This window comes from Homarus americanus, unplaced genomic scaffold (genome assembly GCF_018991925.1).
Source record: "Homarus americanus isolate GMGI-L3 unplaced genomic scaffold, GMGI_Hamer_2.0 scaffold25013, whole genome shotgun sequence".
Lineage (NCBI taxonomy): Eukaryota > Metazoa > Arthropoda > Malacostraca > Decapoda > Nephropidae > Homarus > Homarus americanus.
The window spans coordinates 844,567-864,832 of record NW_024722158.1 but is presented as its reverse complement, the minus strand read 5'-3'; the positions used below and the strand labels follow the sequence as shown (position 1 = coordinate 864,832).

At 42.6% G+C, this 20,266-nt stretch overlaps 1 protein-coding gene across 1 annotated transcript in view; it reads right to left on the bottom strand.

Moving 5' to 3' along the window:
- The window catches only part of LOC121862000 (transmembrane protein 245-like), a 143,087-nt gene that overhangs the window by 33,981 nt on the left and 88,840 nt on the right, over positions 1 to 20,266 (bottom strand). The window contains exon 9 of the mRNA XM_042359928.1: positions 7,597 to 7,727. Coding sequence (XP_042215862.1) covers positions 7,597 to 7,727 — 131 coding nt within the window. The remainder of the gene's footprint in view (positions 1 to 7,596; positions 7,728 to 20,266) is intronic.

Below are 20,266 nucleotides of genomic sequence, written 5' to 3'. Positions count from 1 at the left end.
TTTATGTGCCTTTGTATGTGGTAGGATTGTAGTGATCTTTAGTGTATTGGATATTTATGCAACTACGTACAGTAAAGTGATATTGCCGTCAGCCGGAAAAAAATCCATCATCCCCGGAATTTTCTGGATAAAGGAAAATTGCTCTCGGAATTTCCAGAAAATGCACCTGTTTTTCATCTCTCATACCTGGAAAAAACTCCCCCTCCTCAGAATTTTCCGGGTATCGGGAAAATTGTCTCAGAATTTTTGGGAAAATGTGCCCCTCGGAAAATCTTTTTCAAAGCCGGAACTTTCTAGAAAATTCCGGCCTTGGGAACGATTTTCTGAGAAAACTTTAATTTCAGCCATCGGAGAGTTCCGGGTATGAGGGATTCCGGCTAACAGAGATATTACAGTATATTGTATAAGTGCGGCGACTGTTAAAGTTTGATTAACGTTGGTTGTTGGTATATGTTGTAATGTAAACTCTAACATGACCTTTACTACTCCTCTCCAATAGTAATATATAATACCTGAGTAATGAACAATATTGAAGGAGCAATAAACATTATCATGAGTGAACAGCCTGTCTGAGTTTGTTACCGCCCAGTAAGGTGTCTAGCTCAGGAATAAAATTCACCACATATTTTAAATTTACATGACCAAACCAGAGGCTGGTTTACTGAGCACAGCAAAACACAGATGTTACTTGACTCTTGCAGGAGACTGCACAGTACTGGAGTAGTGGTCTTCTGGTACAGTATTCATTTTTATTTATGATAACCATTTAAAGAAGTTAGTGATGTTGGGTTTAATATTTTAAGTAGAGAATCCATCAACCTTGAGGTCAGACAACAATATAGTGATGACTACTTCTCCATAATGTTACCAACCACCAGTGATGTTGTTTAACAATTTTTCATTGATTCTATTGCTTTCTTTTATCCTTCATTATTTCACCTTTCATTATTTCAGTGCAATGAAGTTAACAGTAAAAATAATATATTCACTGACATAAAATTTAATTCATCTTACTCATTACAATATTGGAATCTATGAAACATAAGTTATGTTTCACTTCTGTAACTACAGTTATTTTCTTAATTAACTTGTGCATGACAAACACACTGTAAACAAAAATATACCTGGAAACAAATCAACTCTGAGCATATCACATATTGTACAAAATTGTCTTCAAAACTTAATTCTGTTACAAACTTCCCAAACCTATATATATTACAGTGGTCCCTCGGTTAACAAACACAATTAGTTCCAGAAGGTAGTTTGTTTACCGAAAATTTCGTTAACCGAATCCATTGTTTCAATGGGATATTGGGTAATTGGTTCCAACTCACTGTAAAGTACATATAAAGTATAAAAAAATGCATTCAAGTACACTTACTTTGAGGTGTGTATGTAGAAGGTTCCTGGTTGATGTTGATGATGGGAATTAGAAGTGGGGGTGGAGGCGAAGGAAGTGGGGATGGAGGAGAAATCACCTTTCAGGGGACCCATGCTTGATGCCGTCATTTCACCAATAAAATTTTAAGTTCACTAGGTGTAATTCAAGATTATTTTCCTTAAATCAACACTGCACTGCGCTATATATTATCTATATGTTAACTAAAGTTCAGAATGACCAATAATTTCAATGAAAAATGAAAAAATATTGAAGACACCAACAAAATAGATGCTCACTCGACAGTAAACAAAGCCAGACTGACACCTAGTGGCCGACCCACGCATCTGATGGGTGCACAACTAACTAGTTCCCTGTAGAAAACATGCATAAATATTATAAAGCACAACTTTATTGATATTTACTCCATTGGAAGCGAATATAAACATAGAACAGATTACTGAATTGGCTGAGTATCCCCTCAGCTGATCAGCTGATGTTCAAACCAAAACGTGATGTTCGTAAGGATTTCGTTAATCGAATTTTTGTTCGTTAACCGAATGGAAGATTCTTTTGGAAGGTAATTCGTTAACCGAAATTTCGTTAACCGAATCTTTCGTTAACCGAGGGACCACTGTAGCTGGTTATGACAGAGCTAAGCAGCCACATAATGTCTAATTTCTCCTTCTGTATTACTCTTAAGGGCTTATCAGACTACAGTATTTCAATAGGTAACTAATTATTTAATTGGCCAGAATTAATGACTGGGTGAAACACACTGACTGTATACTGTACTATACTCTTGAGGTGATTCTAAACCTGCTGAGACAACTACAGTACACCAGAGATGTTTAACAAGTGTCCTAAGGGGTAACTAGCAACCTTCGCTGCCCCACATATTAGCCAGGTGCCAACAGCTATCAATCCAAACACCAAGGCAAATGGAACAGTTATACAGTAAGGACAAATGTTTCCAGTACATCATGTATATTATTCATGCACTTAGTAACAATAAATAGTTGTGGAATTTGGAGAAAACAAAATGAAACCTGTTAAGGACTTTAGACACATTACTCAAAAACCAAAAATGGGAAAATATATACTGTAAATAAAATTTCCTTTACGATATATACAGAGTGAGAGAGTTAGTGAGATGTACAGTGAGAGGTGTGTAGTGAGATGTACAGTGAGAGGTGTATAGTGAGATGTACTGTGAGAGGTGTATAGTGAGATGTACTGTGAGAGGTGTATAGTGAGATGTACAGTTAGTGGTGTATAGTGAGATGTACAGTGAGTGGTGTATAGTGAGATGTACAGTGAGTGGTGTATAGTGAGATTTACAGTTAGTGGCGTATAGTGAGATGTACAGTGAGTGGTGAATAGTGAGATGTACTGTTAGTGGTGTATAGTGAGATGTACAGTGAGAGGTGTATAGTGAGATGTACAGTGAGTGGTGAATAGTGAGATGTACTGTTAGTGGTGTATAGTGAGATGTACAGTTAGTGGTGTATAGTGAGATGTACAGTGAGAGGTGTATAGTGAGATGTACTGTTAGTGGTGTATAGTGAGATGTACAGTGAGAGGTGTATAGTGAGATGTACTGTTAGTGGTGTGTAGTGAGATGTACAGTTAGTGGTGTATAGTGAGATGTACAGTTAGTGGTGTATAGTGAGATGTACAGTGAGAGGTGTATAGTGAGATGTACTGTTAGTGGTGTATAGTGAGATGTACTGTTAGTGGTGTATAGTGAGATGTACTGTTAGTGGTGTATAGTGAGATGTACAGTGAGTGGTGAATAGTGAGATGTACTGTTATTGGTGTATAGTGAGATGTACAGTTAGTGGTGTATAGTGAGATGTACAGTGAGAGGTGTATAGTGAGATGTACTGTTAGTGGTGTATAGTGAGATGTACAGTGAGAGGTGTATAGTGAGATGTACTGTTAGTGGTGTATAGTGAGATGTACAGTGAGTGGTGAATAGTGAGATGTACTGTTATTGGTGTATAGTGAGATGTACAGTTAGTGGTGTATAGTGAGATGTACAGTGAGAGGTGTATAGTGAGATGTACTGTTAGTGGTGTATAGTGAGATGTACAGTGAGAGGTGTATAGTGAGATGTACTGTTAGTGGTGTATAGTGAGATGTACAGTGAGTGGTGAATAGTGAGATGTACTGTTATTGGTGTATAGTGAGATGTACAGTTAGTGGTGTATAGTGAGATGTACAGTTAGTGGTGTGTAGTGAGATGTACAGTTTGTGGTGTATAGTGAGATGTACAGTTAGTGGTGTATAGTGAGATGTACAGTTAGTGGTGTATAGTGAGATGTACAGTTTGTGGTGTATAGTGAGATGTACAGTTAGTGGTGTGTAGTGAGATGTACAGTTAGTGGTGTATAGTGAGATGTACAGTTTGTGGTGTATAGTGAGATGTACAGTTTGTGGTGTATAGTGAGATGTACAGTTAGTGGTGTATAGTGAGATGTACAGTTAGTGGTGTATAGTGAGATGTACAGTTAGTGGTATATAGTGAGATGTACAGTTAGTGGTGTATAGTGAGATGTACAGTTTGTGGTGTATAGTGAGATGTACAGTGAGAGGTGTGTAGTGAGATGTACAGTGAGTGGTGTATAGTGAGATGTACTGTGAGTGGTGTATAGTGAGATGTACTGTGAGTGGTGTATAGTGTGATGTAGTTAGTGGTGTATAGTGAGATGTACAGTGAGTGGTGTATAGTGAGATGTACAGTGAGATGTACTGTTAGTGGTGTATGGTGAGATTTACAATGAGTGGTGAATAGTGAGATGTACAGTGAGGTGTGTAGTGAGATGTACAGTGAGAGGTGTGTAGAGAGATGTACAGTGAGTGGTGTATATTGAGATGTACAGTTAGTGGTGTATAGTGAGATGTACAGTTAGTGGTGTATAGTGAGATGTACAGTTTGTGGTGTATAGTGAGATGTACAGTTAGTGGTGTGTAGTGAGATGTACAGTTAGTGGTGTATAGTGAGATGTACAGTAGTGGTTGTGTGGTGAGATTTACGATGAGTGGTGAGATGTACAGTTAGTGGTGTGTAGTGAGATGTACAGTTAGTGGTGTATAGTGAGATGTACAGTTTGTGGTGTATAGTGAGATGTACAGTTAGTGGTGTATAGTGAGATGTACAGTTAGTGGTGTATAGTGAGATGTACATAGTTGTAGTTTGTGGTGTAGTGAGATGTACAGAGTATAGTGAGATGTACAGTTAGTGGTGTATAGTGAGATGTACAGTTAGTGGTATATAGTGAGATGTACAGTTAGTGGTGTATAGTGAGATGTACAGTTAGTGGTATATAGTGAGATGTACAGTTAGTGGTGTATAGTGAGATGTACAGTTTGTGGTGTATAGAGATGTACAGTGAGAGGTGTGTAGTGAGATGTACAGTGAGTGGTGTATAGTGAGATGTACTGTAGTAGTGTATAGTGAGATGTACTGTGAGTGGTGTATAGTGTGATGTAGTTAGTGGTGTATAGTGAGATGTACAGTGAGAGGTGTGTAGTGAGATGTACAGTGAGTGGTGTATAGTGAGATGTACTGTGAGTGGTGTATAGTGAGATGTACTGTGAGTGGTGTATAGTGTGATGTAGTTAGTGGTGTATAGTGAGATGTACAGTGAGTGGTGTATAGTGAGATGTACAGTGAGAGGTGTATAGTGAGATGTACTGTGAGTGGTGTATAGTGAGATGTACAGTGAGAGGTGTGTAGAGAGATGTACAGTGAGTGGTGTATAGTGAGATGTACAGTGAGATGTACTGTTAGTGGTGTATGGTGAGATTTACAGTGAGTGGTGAATAGTGAGATGTACAGTGAGGTGTGTAGTGAGATGTACAGTGAGAGGTGTGTAGAGAGATGTACAGTGAGTGGTGTATATTGAGATGTACAGTGAGGTGTATAGTGAGATGTACAGTTAGTGGTGTATAGTGAGATGTACTGTTAGTGGTGTATGGTGAGCTGTACAGTGAGTGGTGTATAGTGAGATGTACTGTTAGTGGTGTATAGTGAGATGTACAGTGAGTGGTGTATAGTGAGATGTAGAGTTAGTGGTGTATAGTGAGATGTACTGTTAGTGGTGTATAGTGAGATGTACTGTTAGTGGTGTATAGTGAGATGTACAGTGAGTGGTGTATAGTGAGATGTACTGTTAGTGGTGTATAGTGAGATGTACAGTGAGTGGTGTATAGTGAGATGTACTGTTAGTGGTGTATGGTGAGATATACAGTGAGTGGTGTATAGTGAAATTTACAGTTAGTGGTGTATAGTGAGATGTACAGTGAGTGGTGTATAGCGAGATTTACAGTTAGTGGTGTATAGTGAGATTTACAGTTAGTGGTGTATGGTGAGATGTACAGTGAGTGGTGTATAGTGAGATTTACAGTTAGTGGTGTATAGTGAGATGTACTGTTAGTGGTGTATAGTGAGATGTACTGTTAGTGGTGTATAGTGAGATGTACTGTTAGTGGTGTATGGTGAGATGTACAGTGAGTGGTGTATAGTGAGATTTACAGTTAGTGGTGTATAGTGAGATGTACTGTTAGTGGTGTATAGTGAGATTTACAGTGAGAGGTGTATAGTGAGATGTACAGTGAGTGGTGTATAGTGAGATGTACAGTTAGTGGTGTATAGTGAGATGTACTGTTAGTGGTGTATAGTGAGATGTACAGTGAGAGGTGTATAGTGAGATTTACAGTGAGAGGTGTATAGTGAGATTTACAGTTAGTGGTGTATAGTGAGATGTACTGTTAGTGGTGAATAGTGAGATGTACTGTTAGTGGTGTATAGTGAGATGTACTGTTAGTGGTGTATAGTGAGATGTACTGTTAGTGGTGTATGGTGAGATGTACAGTGAGTGGTGTATAGTGAGATTTACAGTTAGTGGTGTATAGTGAGATGTACTGTTAGTGGTGTATAGTGAGATTTACAGTGAGAGGTGTATAGTGAGATGTACAGTGAGTGGTGTATAGTGAGATGTACAGTTAGTGGTGTATAGTGAGATGTACTGTTAGTGGTGTATAGTGAGATGTACAGTGAGAGGTGTATAGTGAGATTTACAGTGAGAGGTGTATAGTGAGATTTACAGTTAGTGGTGTATAGTGAGATGTACTGTTAGTGGTGAATAGTGAGATGTACTGTTAGTGGTGTATAGTGAGATGTACTGTTAGTGGTGTATAGTGAGATGTACTGTTAGTGGTGTATAGTGAGATGTACTGTTAGTTGTTAGTGGTGTATAGTGAGATGTACAGGTAGAGGTGTATAGTGAGATGTACAGGTAGAGGTGTATAGTGAGATGTACAGTGAGTGGTGTATAGTGAGATGTACAGTTAGTGGTGTATAGTGAGATTTACAGTTAGTGGTGTATAGTGAGATTTACAGTTAGTGGTGTATAGTGAGATTTACAGTTAGTGGTGTATAGTGAGATGTACAGGTAGAGGTGTATAGTGAGATGTACTGTTAGTGGTGTATAGTAAGATGTACAGTGAGTGGTGTATAGTGAGATGTACAGTTAGTGGTGTATAGTGAGATTTACAGTTAGTGGTGTATAGTGAGATGTACAGTTAGTGGTGTATAGTGAGATGTACAGTTAGTGGTGTATAGTGAGATGTACAGTTAGTGGTGTATAGTGAGATGTACAGTTAGTGGTGTATAGTGAGATTTACAGTTAGTGGTGTATAGTGAGATGTACAGTTAGTGGTGTATAGTGAGATGTACAGTTAGTGGTGTATAGTGAGATGTACAGTTAGTGGTGTATAGTGAGATGTACAGTTAGTGGTGTATAGTGAGATGTACAGTTAGTGGTGTATAGAGAGATGTACAGTGAGTGGTGTATAGTGAGATGTACAGTGAGTGGTGTACAGCTAATCTGTATTGATGATGGTTGCCATTTAACCACTGTACGGGGTCGCCTCTGAGCCAAATAAAATTGTCTGGTATTAACCCCATACAATATTAAAAGTGGCATCTCTATAGTGAATGGGTTCAGGTAAGGCAAAGCAAGGCTAGGCTAGGCTAGGCTAGGCTAGGCAAGGTTAGGCTAGGTAAAATAAGGTTAGGTAAGGTAAGGTTAGGTAAAGTAAGGTTAGGTTAGGTTAGGTTAGGTCAGGTTAGGCTAGGCTAGGTTATGTTTGGTTAGACTAGGTTAGGTTAGGTTAAGTGATGATTCATAAACAAAGCTGTAGTGACATACCAGAGGGAATATAAACAATGTTGGTGGAGAAGAGGGAGTGGAGCAGCCAGGTCCACATGCCATAGAAGGCTCCCATCTTGAGGGAGGCGATGAACACACCATTCACAGCGTCCTCCACGGCCTTCCCTAGGCTGAACATTTAAAGATTATTACTTATTTTGACCACAGTATACTGTATGTGTGTGTGTGTGTTCATGAGAATTATTATCAACACCTACATATTCCTCACCTTGCTGATGACAGAATAAGAGAACATATGAAAAACTGTGATATTATAACACAAAGTAAAAAGTCCATATATAATATTTGGATAACCTGAAGATTAACCTCACAGCTTATTTTACATAAAGATTAAACACCCTAACCTAACCTAACCTAACCAACCCCCCAGGTACAGGCTGGGTATCTCTTATCTGTATTTCCCATGTCCTAAATGCTCTGAAATGCAAAAGTTTATTTTGAGCAATACCCCATTTTAGTGTAATAAGACCATTAAGGAGAAATTTAGGGTAAGCAAAAATTTTGCCAATACAGTTGTACTGTACTGTATCTAGAGTAATGAAAGGATTTCTTGTGGGTATTTAACATTGTCTGCTGCTGAGTACAGTGTATACAGCATGGTAGTAGTATATATTATTTTGTTTACAGTATTAACAATATTATGTCCAGTACAGTGGTGTTTGTGTATATAATACAGATCCTGCGAGATGCATGACTTATACATGTGCAAAATTCCACTGTCTTTGCTGTAACACACAGCTACATTCATGCCCATGTCATATTGAGTGTTGTTTTTTAATAAATTTATCTATCAAACTTTTAGATTAAGAATTTATGATTATTTAGATAAAAAATGGTGTGCCAGTACACAGCCTCTTCACCATCAAGACTCCAGCTGTGCCTCCTCGTGGCAACACACCGTAACTGGGTGCCTCGTGGGCCCAGGATAAACCAGCAGGGGATCTCGGAACAGCTGTGAGCCCCAGAGGGATGGTGCATAGGCCCAATGCCATGTGGACACATCCTAGCACCGACCAACCATTGGCCCGCTGCCTTGCGGATTAACCGTGGTCGGTATAAGGATACGGGAGTAAACCCCAAATGAAAAATCTGTGGTGGAGCCCCGCATCAGGCAGACATGCTTACAGAGCTCCAACAAGACCCCAACGGCGGTGTAGGCGGAAGAGGTGACCACCATGGGAACCCAACGACTACACCAGCGGATGAAGGCAATGCCTGTTGGACAGGCTACTTTGGCGAAACCCAACAAACTGGGCTATCGACAGTCCATTGCAACTCTCCCTCTCCCCAGTTGATGCAACACTTGCACCACTGGATCCGGAAAAGGAAGAGCCAAGATGTATGGTTGCAGCCTGCGCTCCTGCCTCACCACATAAATCAACTCACACACAGCCATCACCCAGCTCATCATGCTTCTCATCATCTGCCCCCAAAAGTCCTATGGCAACGGACGAGTGGCAACAGAAACAGGCAGAGATGACTACCAGGAATCTCTAGTCACAACTTTACACATAGGCGGCACAGATAAGATGGTCGTTTATGCACTGGGATCTGGACAGCAGTGCAATCCGGCCCTGTCTGTGCAACTGAGTAACCCTTTCGAGGGCTGCCCTAAACATAGCCTGCCTAAAGAACCAACATACCTTGACAACCACACCCAGTTAGGTCATCCTTATGCGGTCGAAAACACAATCAAGATCACAGATCAAAACAAAAACAAACTATACAACCTCTTATGATCACTGCATGGATTGTCAGGAACCTTCTGGATACTGGCACAAATGAGTGTCCTTAATGAAAACCTGCCCTTGTGGCAAAAGAGCTGGCTAGGTTATAACATCGACATAGCATCAATTAGTGAGTGCTGGCTCCAAGACGAGGGTCAACTCACAGAACGGGGGTCTGGGTATACTTTCTGCTGAAAGACTAAGCGTGCTGCGGAAAGAAACCGCATTTATTTAGTTAGCTTTGCCATCCGCCAATGCATCCTACATAAGCTAACTGAAATGCCTATTGGGATCAACGAACGCCTCATGATGCTTTGAGTCCCACTGAATCACTCACGTCATGCCTTCTTCAACAGTGCATACCCCCAACACTGGATGCAGAGGATGACATCAAGGAGGCCTTTTACACCGACCTCGACAGAGTGCTAACCTCTATCCCCAGAAGATAAGGTTGGGCTCTTTGGTGACTTCAATGCCAGAATTGGCAGAGATGCTAACATTTGGCAGGGAACCATAGGGAGAAATGGACTAGGAAAGTGTAATGCCAACTGCCTACCCCTTCTCAGCAAGTGTGCTGCACACAACCTTACTATCACCAATACCTTAATACCTTGTTTAGGCAGGCCGACAAGTTCAAGGGTTCGTAGCAACACCCACAATCCAAACACTGGCATCTCATTGACTGCATCATTGTCAGAGAAAGAGATCGCCGAGATGTCCTCATCACCCGAGTCATACGTGGCTCAGACCACTGTGACACTGATCATCAGCTCGTCAGAGCCAAGGTCTCACTTCACGTCGTCCCAAAACAGCGAAGGCAGCAACCCTCGAGAAGTGGTTTTAAGACTGAGTGTCTTGAGGATCCAGCGGTAGCATAGGCTTTCAGAAAGCAGCTCGAACATGGGCTGATAAACAACCCGACAACAAATAACCCAAATCCCGGTGCCGATTGGGATATTCTCGACACAGTCATGACAAAAACTTGCAGAGAGACCCTCGGCCAGGTCAAAAGAATACACCAGGACTAGTTTGATGAAAATAACCTGGAAATCAATGTTCTTGTTGATGATAAAAGTGCTCCTTTTACTGACTGGCAGAACAACACCTCAGTCTCGGAACAAAGCTGATACCTTCCGCAAGAAGAAAGTGACAGCACAGAATGAATTTCACAATCCAAAGAGTGACTGGTTTAAAAATAAAGCATGTGAAATGCAAAAACTTGCAGATCAACACAAGATGCATGAATTTTTCAACTCCACTAAAACATTTTATGGGCCAATCACTAATGGCGCAGCCCCACTCCGCTCATCTGACGGTAACTCCCTAATTAAAGATGATGAAGGCCTCCTTCAGCGCTGGAAAGAGCACTACCATTTGCTGCTCAACTGAAACACCAATGTGGATGTTCTGACTACTCAGCAGGTTCCCTCAGCATCCAGAGCTGACTTACCTCAGCTATCCTCCATCCCTGGATGAGGTAGCCACTGCCATCAAACAGATGAAAAATAACAAAGCCTCAGAGCCTGATGGAATCCCAGCCGAGGTGTATAAAGCAGGAGGACTTCTGCTTACCAGCCGTCTCCACTGTCTCCTGGAGAATATATGGGAAAAGGAGGAAATCCCCTAAGCTCTTCAAGATGCCTCCATTGTCAATATTTATAATAACAAGGGAGACTGGTCAGACTGTGGCAACTACCGCGGGATCTCGCTGCTGTCTGTAGCTGGCAAGATTATCACCTGAGTCCTCCTCAACAGACTTCTTCCTGAGGCGGAAAACTTCCTCCCAGAATTTTGATGCGGCTTTAGACCATCACGTGGCACCACTAACATGATCTTCGCTGCCCGCTAGATACAGGAAAAGTGCAGAGAACAGCGTTGTGACCTTTACTGTACATGGCTTTCATCAACCTACCGGTAACCAAGGCCTTCGACTCGGTCAACAGGGAAGCCCTCTGGTAGACCCTCAGCCGTTTTGACTGCCCACCAAAATTCATCGCCAATGTGAGGCAACTCCACAATAGCATGAACAGCGTGTCCTGCACAATGGCACCCAGTCTGAGTTCTTCCCCATCCAAATGGAGGTAAAACAAGGATGTGTACTGGCACCAACTCTCTTTTCCATTTTCTTGGCTGCCTTCCTTACTCGTGCCAGTGCCAATTTAGCCGGTGGGATGAACATCGAGTACCAGCTGAAGGGTCTTTTCAACACAATACGACTCCAGGCAGGAACAAAGTTGTCAGCAGCTTCCATGACTGAACTTCAGTATGCAGATGCCTCACCATTGTTGCTCACACTGAATGGGACCTACAGGAGAATCTGAACACCTATGCAGATGCGTATGCACACTTCGGCCTTGAGGTGAATGTAAGTAAGACTCAGATTCTCTTTCAGCCTGCCCCTGGTTCAGCCACACCTCCACCATCCATCTAGCTTAACAGTACTACCCTCTCTAATGTTACCCACTTCCAGTATCTCAGCCCACATCTGTCCACCACCGTGGACATCGATGAAGAGATTCAACATCTGATCAGATCTGCATCTCAAGCCTTTGTCAGACTCTGTACCCGTGTCTTCAGCTGTAGGGAGCTAAAATCATCTACAAAGTTGCACATATATCAAGCAGTGGTCCTCCCCACTCTGCTATATGGCAGCGAGACATGGGTCACATAGAGGAGGCACCTCAAGGCACTTGAAAGCTTTCGCCAACGTAGTCTACGTTCCATCCTCCGAGTTCGCTGGGAAGACAAGAGAACAAATGCCAGTATTCTTGCCGACACCAACTGCAGGATCATTGAGGCTACCATTATCCATGAACAACTACGCTGGACTGGCCATGTTACCCACATGGACAACAGTAGACTGCCAACTTTGGCAGTACATATACTATACTAAAGCAGCTACTTTACAGTAATCTAATGAATAGTAAACGTATCAGTGGCGGGCAACTGAAAAGGTATAAGGATAGTCTTAAGACAAACCTGAAAAAGTGCCAAATCGACCCCCTCACCTGGGAGACGATTATTCCACACTGTAACGCTTGGAGGAGTACCACACAAGAAGGTATCAATACTTCCGAGTTAGCCCGACTGCAAACCGAGGCAGAGGAGCGCCAACACAGGAAGGACGCTGCCACCGCCCCCCCCCACACTAGATGTAGCCCCCCACATGTGCAACATCTGTGGACGACCATGACTGTCCCGTATCAGTTTCTCTAGTCACCTCAGAGCTCACCAATGAAGGTGACATCCCTTAATAACTCAAATCAATGTATCATAGCTGGATGATCGTATAACTCGATTCAGAGTGACAGCAAAGTAGTAGCAGTATGGTATCAAATTCATCATTCTAACATAATTAGAACAGATGCTGCAAATAAAAATTTATACATTACACTTTTTTGCTTGGGTAAAGGAGGTGGTGGTGTGACTAAGTGAGAGTGGGAGGGAGAAATTGGCGGCACGGATCCCCCCCTCCCCCCAAAAGGTCGCCTCTAATCCAGTGCTTGTCAGCATCTCCTGCCTCATTTATGATACAATACTGTTTAGAGTAAACCCTCTATGATCTATTCTTTGCCTGCAGTGCTGGTAAGTGTTACTTTTTTACATTAGTAATTACATGTACTACACAAATGTGGGTCAATAATTTTTTATTGTTGTATTTTTGTAGGAGGGAGAAATGACTCAATAAGTTGGAATTTGGGATAACTCGGCAAGGCCAGAGCCCCATACGTGCTGAGTTATCGAGGGTTTACTGTATGAGCAAATCTCTCTATCATGTTGTCGGGGAGTTGGGCCAGGATCTTCTTGTTAATGTGGCTTTGCCCAGGTGACTTATTTTTAAACCCTTTAATGATGGTTGACACATCTGCAGGAACTATGTGCTCCACCAGGTAGCTTTCATCCACCAGTCTAGTGAAGTCAGTCCGTGGGAGCGGCTGGAGCAGGTGCTGATGGTCCTGCAACTGACCTGAAATGTCCTCCTCAAACTCCCTGTTGAAGTGCTCGTTCTCCTGTTCATTAATGAGAAATATCTTCCAGAAATATCGCCCATGTAATTGTTCTTGGTTTACCTCCTCGAATATTTTCACGTTGTTTTGGTCCAGCAGGTAAGGGACCGTGCTAGAGGTGGAACCCATCAGTAGCTTGATCCCTTTCCAGATGACGACAGAATCGTGGTAGTTGTTGGCTGCCTCCCACACCAAGGTGGCCCACTTTTGTTCATGTAGACGTTTGCTCTCGTGCTGGATGTCCGTCTGTAGCTCTCGGTACCGGTCTCTCGGCTCCTGCATCCACCCGCGGATACTGGCTAGCTGTCTCACGTGATTGTACTGGACACTTGAGCCGCCTCAGCTGGTGACTAGTGTGAGGGTGGGGAATGGTCCTGTGAGTGGTGGTCGGGATGTTGTTGTCTATCTCTGTCATTAAATCCGTGTACCATTGCTTGACCGGATTGTCAATGTCATTGGGGCTGGCCTATTCCAGGTTCCTCCCCTGCTTGAGACTGAGAGACTCCTTGAAGGAGTCCCAGTCTGCCCATTTGAGACTCTGATTTGATGTTGGTGGGGATCATAATGGGATTGGATGAGAGCGTCACAATGACTGGCAGGTGGACGCTGGTACTGATGGGTCCGGGGGTAACGTGCCTGTTCAGGACGGCCTCGTTGTTAGAGAGGATTATGTCGGGTGTTGTGGCACTGGCACGTCTGATGAGTGTCGGGATATCTGGCCCAAGGTGTTGCAGTTTCCCCTGCTGATGTTGTCAAACAGCGCCACACCGATGTTGTTCTCATTCCCGTGTCCAAGTATGACATGGCACATTAAGTTCCCTATGATGTACAAGAAAGCCTCCTATAACAATGGTTCTACTAATGTCGATTCACATTTAAGACCCTGGTTAATTTAGGATCCAATTAAATTTAAACCATTATTTTCTTCGTATTTACAACGAAAATAGAATAAAAAATAAAATAAAATTACATTTTCATATAAATTATAACTAAATCCCAATATGTATTATACAAAAAAAAATGCCCTGTGCACGGAGGCTGCTGGGCTTGTGAGTGGTGACGCCAGCATCACTAGTATAAACAGATGCAGCTGGTGGGCCTTTTGTTTTTATGCATCTGAACAGGAACAGGGAAAAAAAATCTCAGGTTTCTTACGGCATTTTTGTGTCCGTATTCAACATGAGCAGGAGAGCAAGTGATGGTAGTGCTGGTTCAAAAGCTAAAAGAAAGTGTATGAGCTTAGCTGAGAAACTAAGTGTGTTAAAATGATATGAAAAAGGTGAGAGGTCTGTGGATATTATATGGAGGAAGCAGTGAACATATTTTCTGAAGTGGATCCATTAACAGAACAAAGCATTAAAATAACAGAGATGTGAAAAACGCATGTGACCTCTACATAAAGATGAATAATGAGAAAAGAAAGCAGCTGTGAAAGGTTCTTTAGACAGCCTAATCCATCAACTTCATCCACACCATCAACTTCAGGTACAACAACACCATCAACTTCAGGTAAGAGCTACACCATCAACTTCAGGTAAGAGCTACACCATCAACTTCAGGTACAGCTACACCATCAACTTCAGGTACAGCTACACCATCAACTTCAGGTACAGCTACACCATCAACTTCAGCTACAGCTACACCATCAACTTCAGGTAAGAGCTACACCATCAACTTCAGGTACAGCTACACCATCAACTTCAGGTACAGCTACACCATCAACTTCAGGTACAGAGCTACACCATCAACTTCAGGTACAGCTACACCATCAACTTCAGGTACAGCTACACCATCAACTTCTAGGTAAGAGCTACACCATCAACTTCAGGTACAGCTACACCATCAACTTCAGGTACACAACAACACCATCAACTTCAGGTACAGAGCTTTCACACCATCAACTTCAGGTAAGAGTTATCAACTTCAGGTACAGCTACACCATCAACTTCAGTACAGCTACACCATCAACTTCAGGTACAGCTACACCATCAACTTCAGGTACAGCCACACCATCAACTTCAGGCACAGCTACACCATCAACTTCAGGCACAGCTACACCATCAACTTCAGGCACAGCCACACCATCAACTTCAGGTACAGCCACACCATCAACTTCAGGTACAGCTACACCATCAACTTCAGGTACAGCCACACCATCAACTTCAGGCACAGCTACACCATCAACTTCAGGTACAGCCACACCATCAACTTCAGGTACAGCTACACCATCAACTTCAGGTACAGCCACACCATCAACTTCAGGTACAGCTACACCATCAATCCCCAGGTGTTGCCACACCATCAACTTCAGGCACAGCCACACCATCAACTCTGTGCGCCAGCCACACCATCAACTTGGTGTACAACTACACCACATCAACTTCAGGCAAGAGCCACACCATCAACTTCCAGGTACAGCACACCATCAACTTCAGGTGCCGAGCTACACCATCAACTTCAGGTAATAGCTACACCATCAACTTCTCAGGTACAGCTACACCATCAATCTCAGGTAAGAGCTACACCATCAACTTCAGGTACACAATTCATCAACTTAGGCAAGAGCCACACCATCAACTTAAAAGCAGAAGCCATATTCATCAACTTCAGGTACAAAAGCCACACCATCAACTTCAGGTACAGCTACACCATCAATCTCTCTCCCAGGTACAGCATACCATCAACTTCTCAGGCAATAGCCACACCATCAACTTCAGTACAAAGTCACACCATCAACTTCAGGTAAGAGCTACACTATCAACTTCAGGTACAAAGCATTACCATCAACTTTGGTACACAGCTACACCATCAACTTCAGGTTCAGCCACACCATCAACTTCTGTGTGTAGCCACACCATCAACTTCAGGTTCAGCTACACTATCAACTTCATAGTAGCCACACCATCAACTTCAGGCAATAGCTACACCATCAGGCCCCAGGTACAGCTACACCATCAATCCCAGGCACAGCTACACCATCAACTTCAGGTACAGCCACACATCAACTTCAGGTGAGCTACACCATCAACTTTCAGTAAGAGCTACACCATCAACTTCAGGCAACAGCCACACCATCAACTCTGTGCAAGAGCTACACCATCAACTTGTGTAAGAGCTACACCCATCAACTTCAGGTACAGCTATACACCATCAACTTCTAGGCAAGAGCTGGCCACCCATCAACTTCAGGCAAGAAGCACCATCAACTTCAGGTACAGCTACAATTCATCAAACTTTAAAGTGCCAGCTACACCATCAACTTCAGCACACACCATCAATCCCAGGCACAGCCACACCATCAACTCATGCGCTACACCATCAACTTCAGGCAGCTACACCATCAACTTGTGTGTTGTGCCACACCATCAACTTCAGGCAAATTATCAACTTCAGGCACAGCTACACCATCAACTTCAGGCACAGCTACACCATCAACTTCAGGCAGCCACATCAACTTCAGGTACAGCCACACCATCAACTTCAGGTAAGAGCCACACCATCAACTTTCAGGCATGCCACACCATCAACTTGTACAGCACTCCATCAACTCCCAGGTGTTGTGCCACACCATCAACTCAGGCACAGCTACACCATCAACTTGTGCAAGAGCCACACCATCAACTTCCAGGCACAGAGCTACACCATCAACTTCAGGCACAGCTACACCATCAACTTGGTGCTGGAAGCACACCATCAACTTTCAGGTAAGAGCTACACCATCAACTTCCAGGCACAGCCACACCATCAGTCTCTGTGCACAGCTACACCATCAACCCAGGTGCAGCTACACCATCAACTTTGCACAGCCACACCATCAACTTCAGGCACAGCCACACCATCAACTTCAGGCACAGCTATTACCCATCAACTTCAGGCACAGCCACATCAACCCAGGCATGAAGCACACCATCAACTTCAGGCACAGCTACACCATCAACCCAGGCACAGCCACACCATCAACTCCAGGCACAGCCACACCACATCGCAACTTGCACAGCCACACCATCAACTTCAGGCCAGCCACACCATCAACTTCAGGCACAGCCACACACTTATCAACTTCAGGCACAGCTACACCATCAACCCCTCAGGCACAGCCACACATCAACTTCAGGCACACACCATCAACCCAGGTAACAGCCACACCATCAACTTCAGGCATGCCACACCATCAACTTCAGGTACAGCTACACCATCAACTTCAGGTACAGCTACACCATCAACTTCAGGTACAGCTACACCATCAACTTCAGGTACAGCTACACCATCAACTTCAGGTACAGCTACACCATCAGCTTCAGGTACAGCTACACCATCAGCTTCAGGTACAGCTACACCATCAACTTCAGGTACAGCTACACCATCAACTTCAGGTACAGCTACACCATCAACTTCAGCTACAGCTACACCATCAACTTAAGGTACAGCTACACCATCAACTTCAGGTACAGCTACACCATCAACTTCAGGTTGAACTTCAGCTTCAGCATCAACTTCAGGTACAGCTACACCATCAACTGCAGGTACAGCTACACCATCAACTTCAGGTAGAGCTATACCATCAATCCCAGGTAAGAGCCACACCATCAACTTCAGGCACAGCTATACCATCAACTTCAGGTACAGCTACACCATCAACTTCAGGTACAGCTACACCATCAACTTCAGGTACAGCTACACCATCAACTTCAGGTACAGCTACACCATCAACTTCAGGTACAGCTACACCATCAACTTCAGGTAAGAGCTACACCATCAACTTCAGGTAAGAGCTACACCATCAACTTCAGGTACAGCTACACCATCAACTTCAGGTAAGAGCTACACCATCAACTTCAGGTAAGAGCTACACCATCAACTTCAGGTACAGCTACACCATCAACTTCAGGTACAGTTACACCATCAACTTCAGGTAAGAGCTACACCATCAACTTCAGGTACAGTTACACCATCAACTTCAGGTTCAGCTACACCATCAACTTCAGCATCAGCAGCAGGTTCAACAACAACTACAGGTTCAGTAATAGCTTCAGCAGCAGGTTCAACAACAACTACAGGTTCAGTAATAGCTTCAGCAACAGCTATGGTATCTTTATGGAAAGTTACAGCTTTAGCCAGAGTTGAACATAAAGCTTCAGCCAGAGTTGAACCTGATGACTCTGTCATCTGAGTAAAAACTCTCACAATATTCATTGGCTGTCATTATGTTTTAGACTTTACCACTATTGGTGAGTTGAAATTTTGTTTTTCATTTGTAAATATTATTTAAAACATATATGAACAGTAATAAGAGTTGCTTTCATATTCTTATGTAGAGAAATGACAATATGTTTTCACATGTATGCACTTACATATGTTAGCGTTGCGCAATCCGTCTCGCTTTTTTTTCTTTACTATTAGTGGTTAGCTACTTCTATTGTTCCACTTATTTACATTAAAAAACATTACGTAAAACATACATATTTATTTGTTTACATTAATTTTACTAGAGCTACCACCAGGGACTTATTTTCTTCAGTTTCAGATGGATAACTGATAATATGGGTGCAAACACTGACAACAACAATGGTGTCGCATCTCCTCTTGTGTGACCACATTACTCTTATTATTGATTTATATTGTATAAGGTGCATTCATAAACATTACCTGAAGAATACAGTATTAATTTTTCAATAATTTTATTGTTTTGGGGGAAAAAGAGAGTAAAAAGCCACAAACAAAATATGAAAAGGTCACACTGGGGAACATATCTCATTATTGCTTTATTTTAATGGTAATGAATGATTCGTAATACGATGATTCACCTTACACTGCAGTATTGGAGGACACATTACCATTGTTATTCGAGGCTTTCTGTATGTTGGTTTTCTGTGGCGCAGTCTAGTTCGGGTAAATAAGGACATTTGAGAGGGAGGTAAATCGTACATTTTTTTTTTTAATGGGGAATAGACCACCTGGGCACAGGTCATTGACCCACAATGGGGCCTAGGGGGCATAAAAATAAGAATAAAAAGATATTAAAAACAGAAGAAAAAAAGACTAAATTAATCTACACCACAAAGTTGCCAGGAAACCAGCTTTTTGAAATGAGACAGATTGTATGAGTATGGAAACAAAGAAGAAGGCAGAGCATTCCACAGGTTGGCTGTGTGAGGAAAGAAGGCTGTACTATAACGGGTTATTCTAGTGTGACCGACATCCACACAGAAACGGTGGGCACTTTGGGCAAGACGTGTGTTACGAGCCCACGGTCTTGCCGGCAGTACACAGGATGCCAAATCCACAGAACATTCCCCATTAAAGTACTGTAAAAGAGAGAGAGAGAGAGAGAGAGTGAAGCAACACTGCAGCAAAGAGAAAGGGAAGAAAGATTATCAACTAAAGGAGGAGAGTCAATAAGACAAAATGCTTTTGATTCCACCCTATCTAACAGTTGGACAGAAGAAGAGCCACCCCAGATATGAGAGCAGTACTCCAAGTTAGGACGAATGAATCCATTATAAAATTGAAGCAACTGCTCAGGAGTGAAGTAGCTACGGCAGCTGTACAACATTCCCAGCTTTCGGGAGGCAACTTTCGCAATGTTGTGGATGTGTGGCTTCCATGACTTTTTAGAGGAAATGGTGAGGCCTAGCATATCTATTTTCGAATTTGGCAGAATGATTGCACCATGAAATGCGATTGGTGGGAAATCCTCTAATTTGGAAAGTGTAAATGGTAAATACTGAGTTTTATTACTATTGAATTTAACCAAGTTTCTATCTCCCCATTGAAAGATGCTGCACAGATCTTCATTGATAGATGAAATGATATCAGCTCTAGAAACAGATCTGGTTTGAGAGTTAGGGGGAAGGGGAAAATGTGAAGAAGAGTGCAGAGTTGAATCATCAGCGTTAGAATAGATAGAATTAGTCG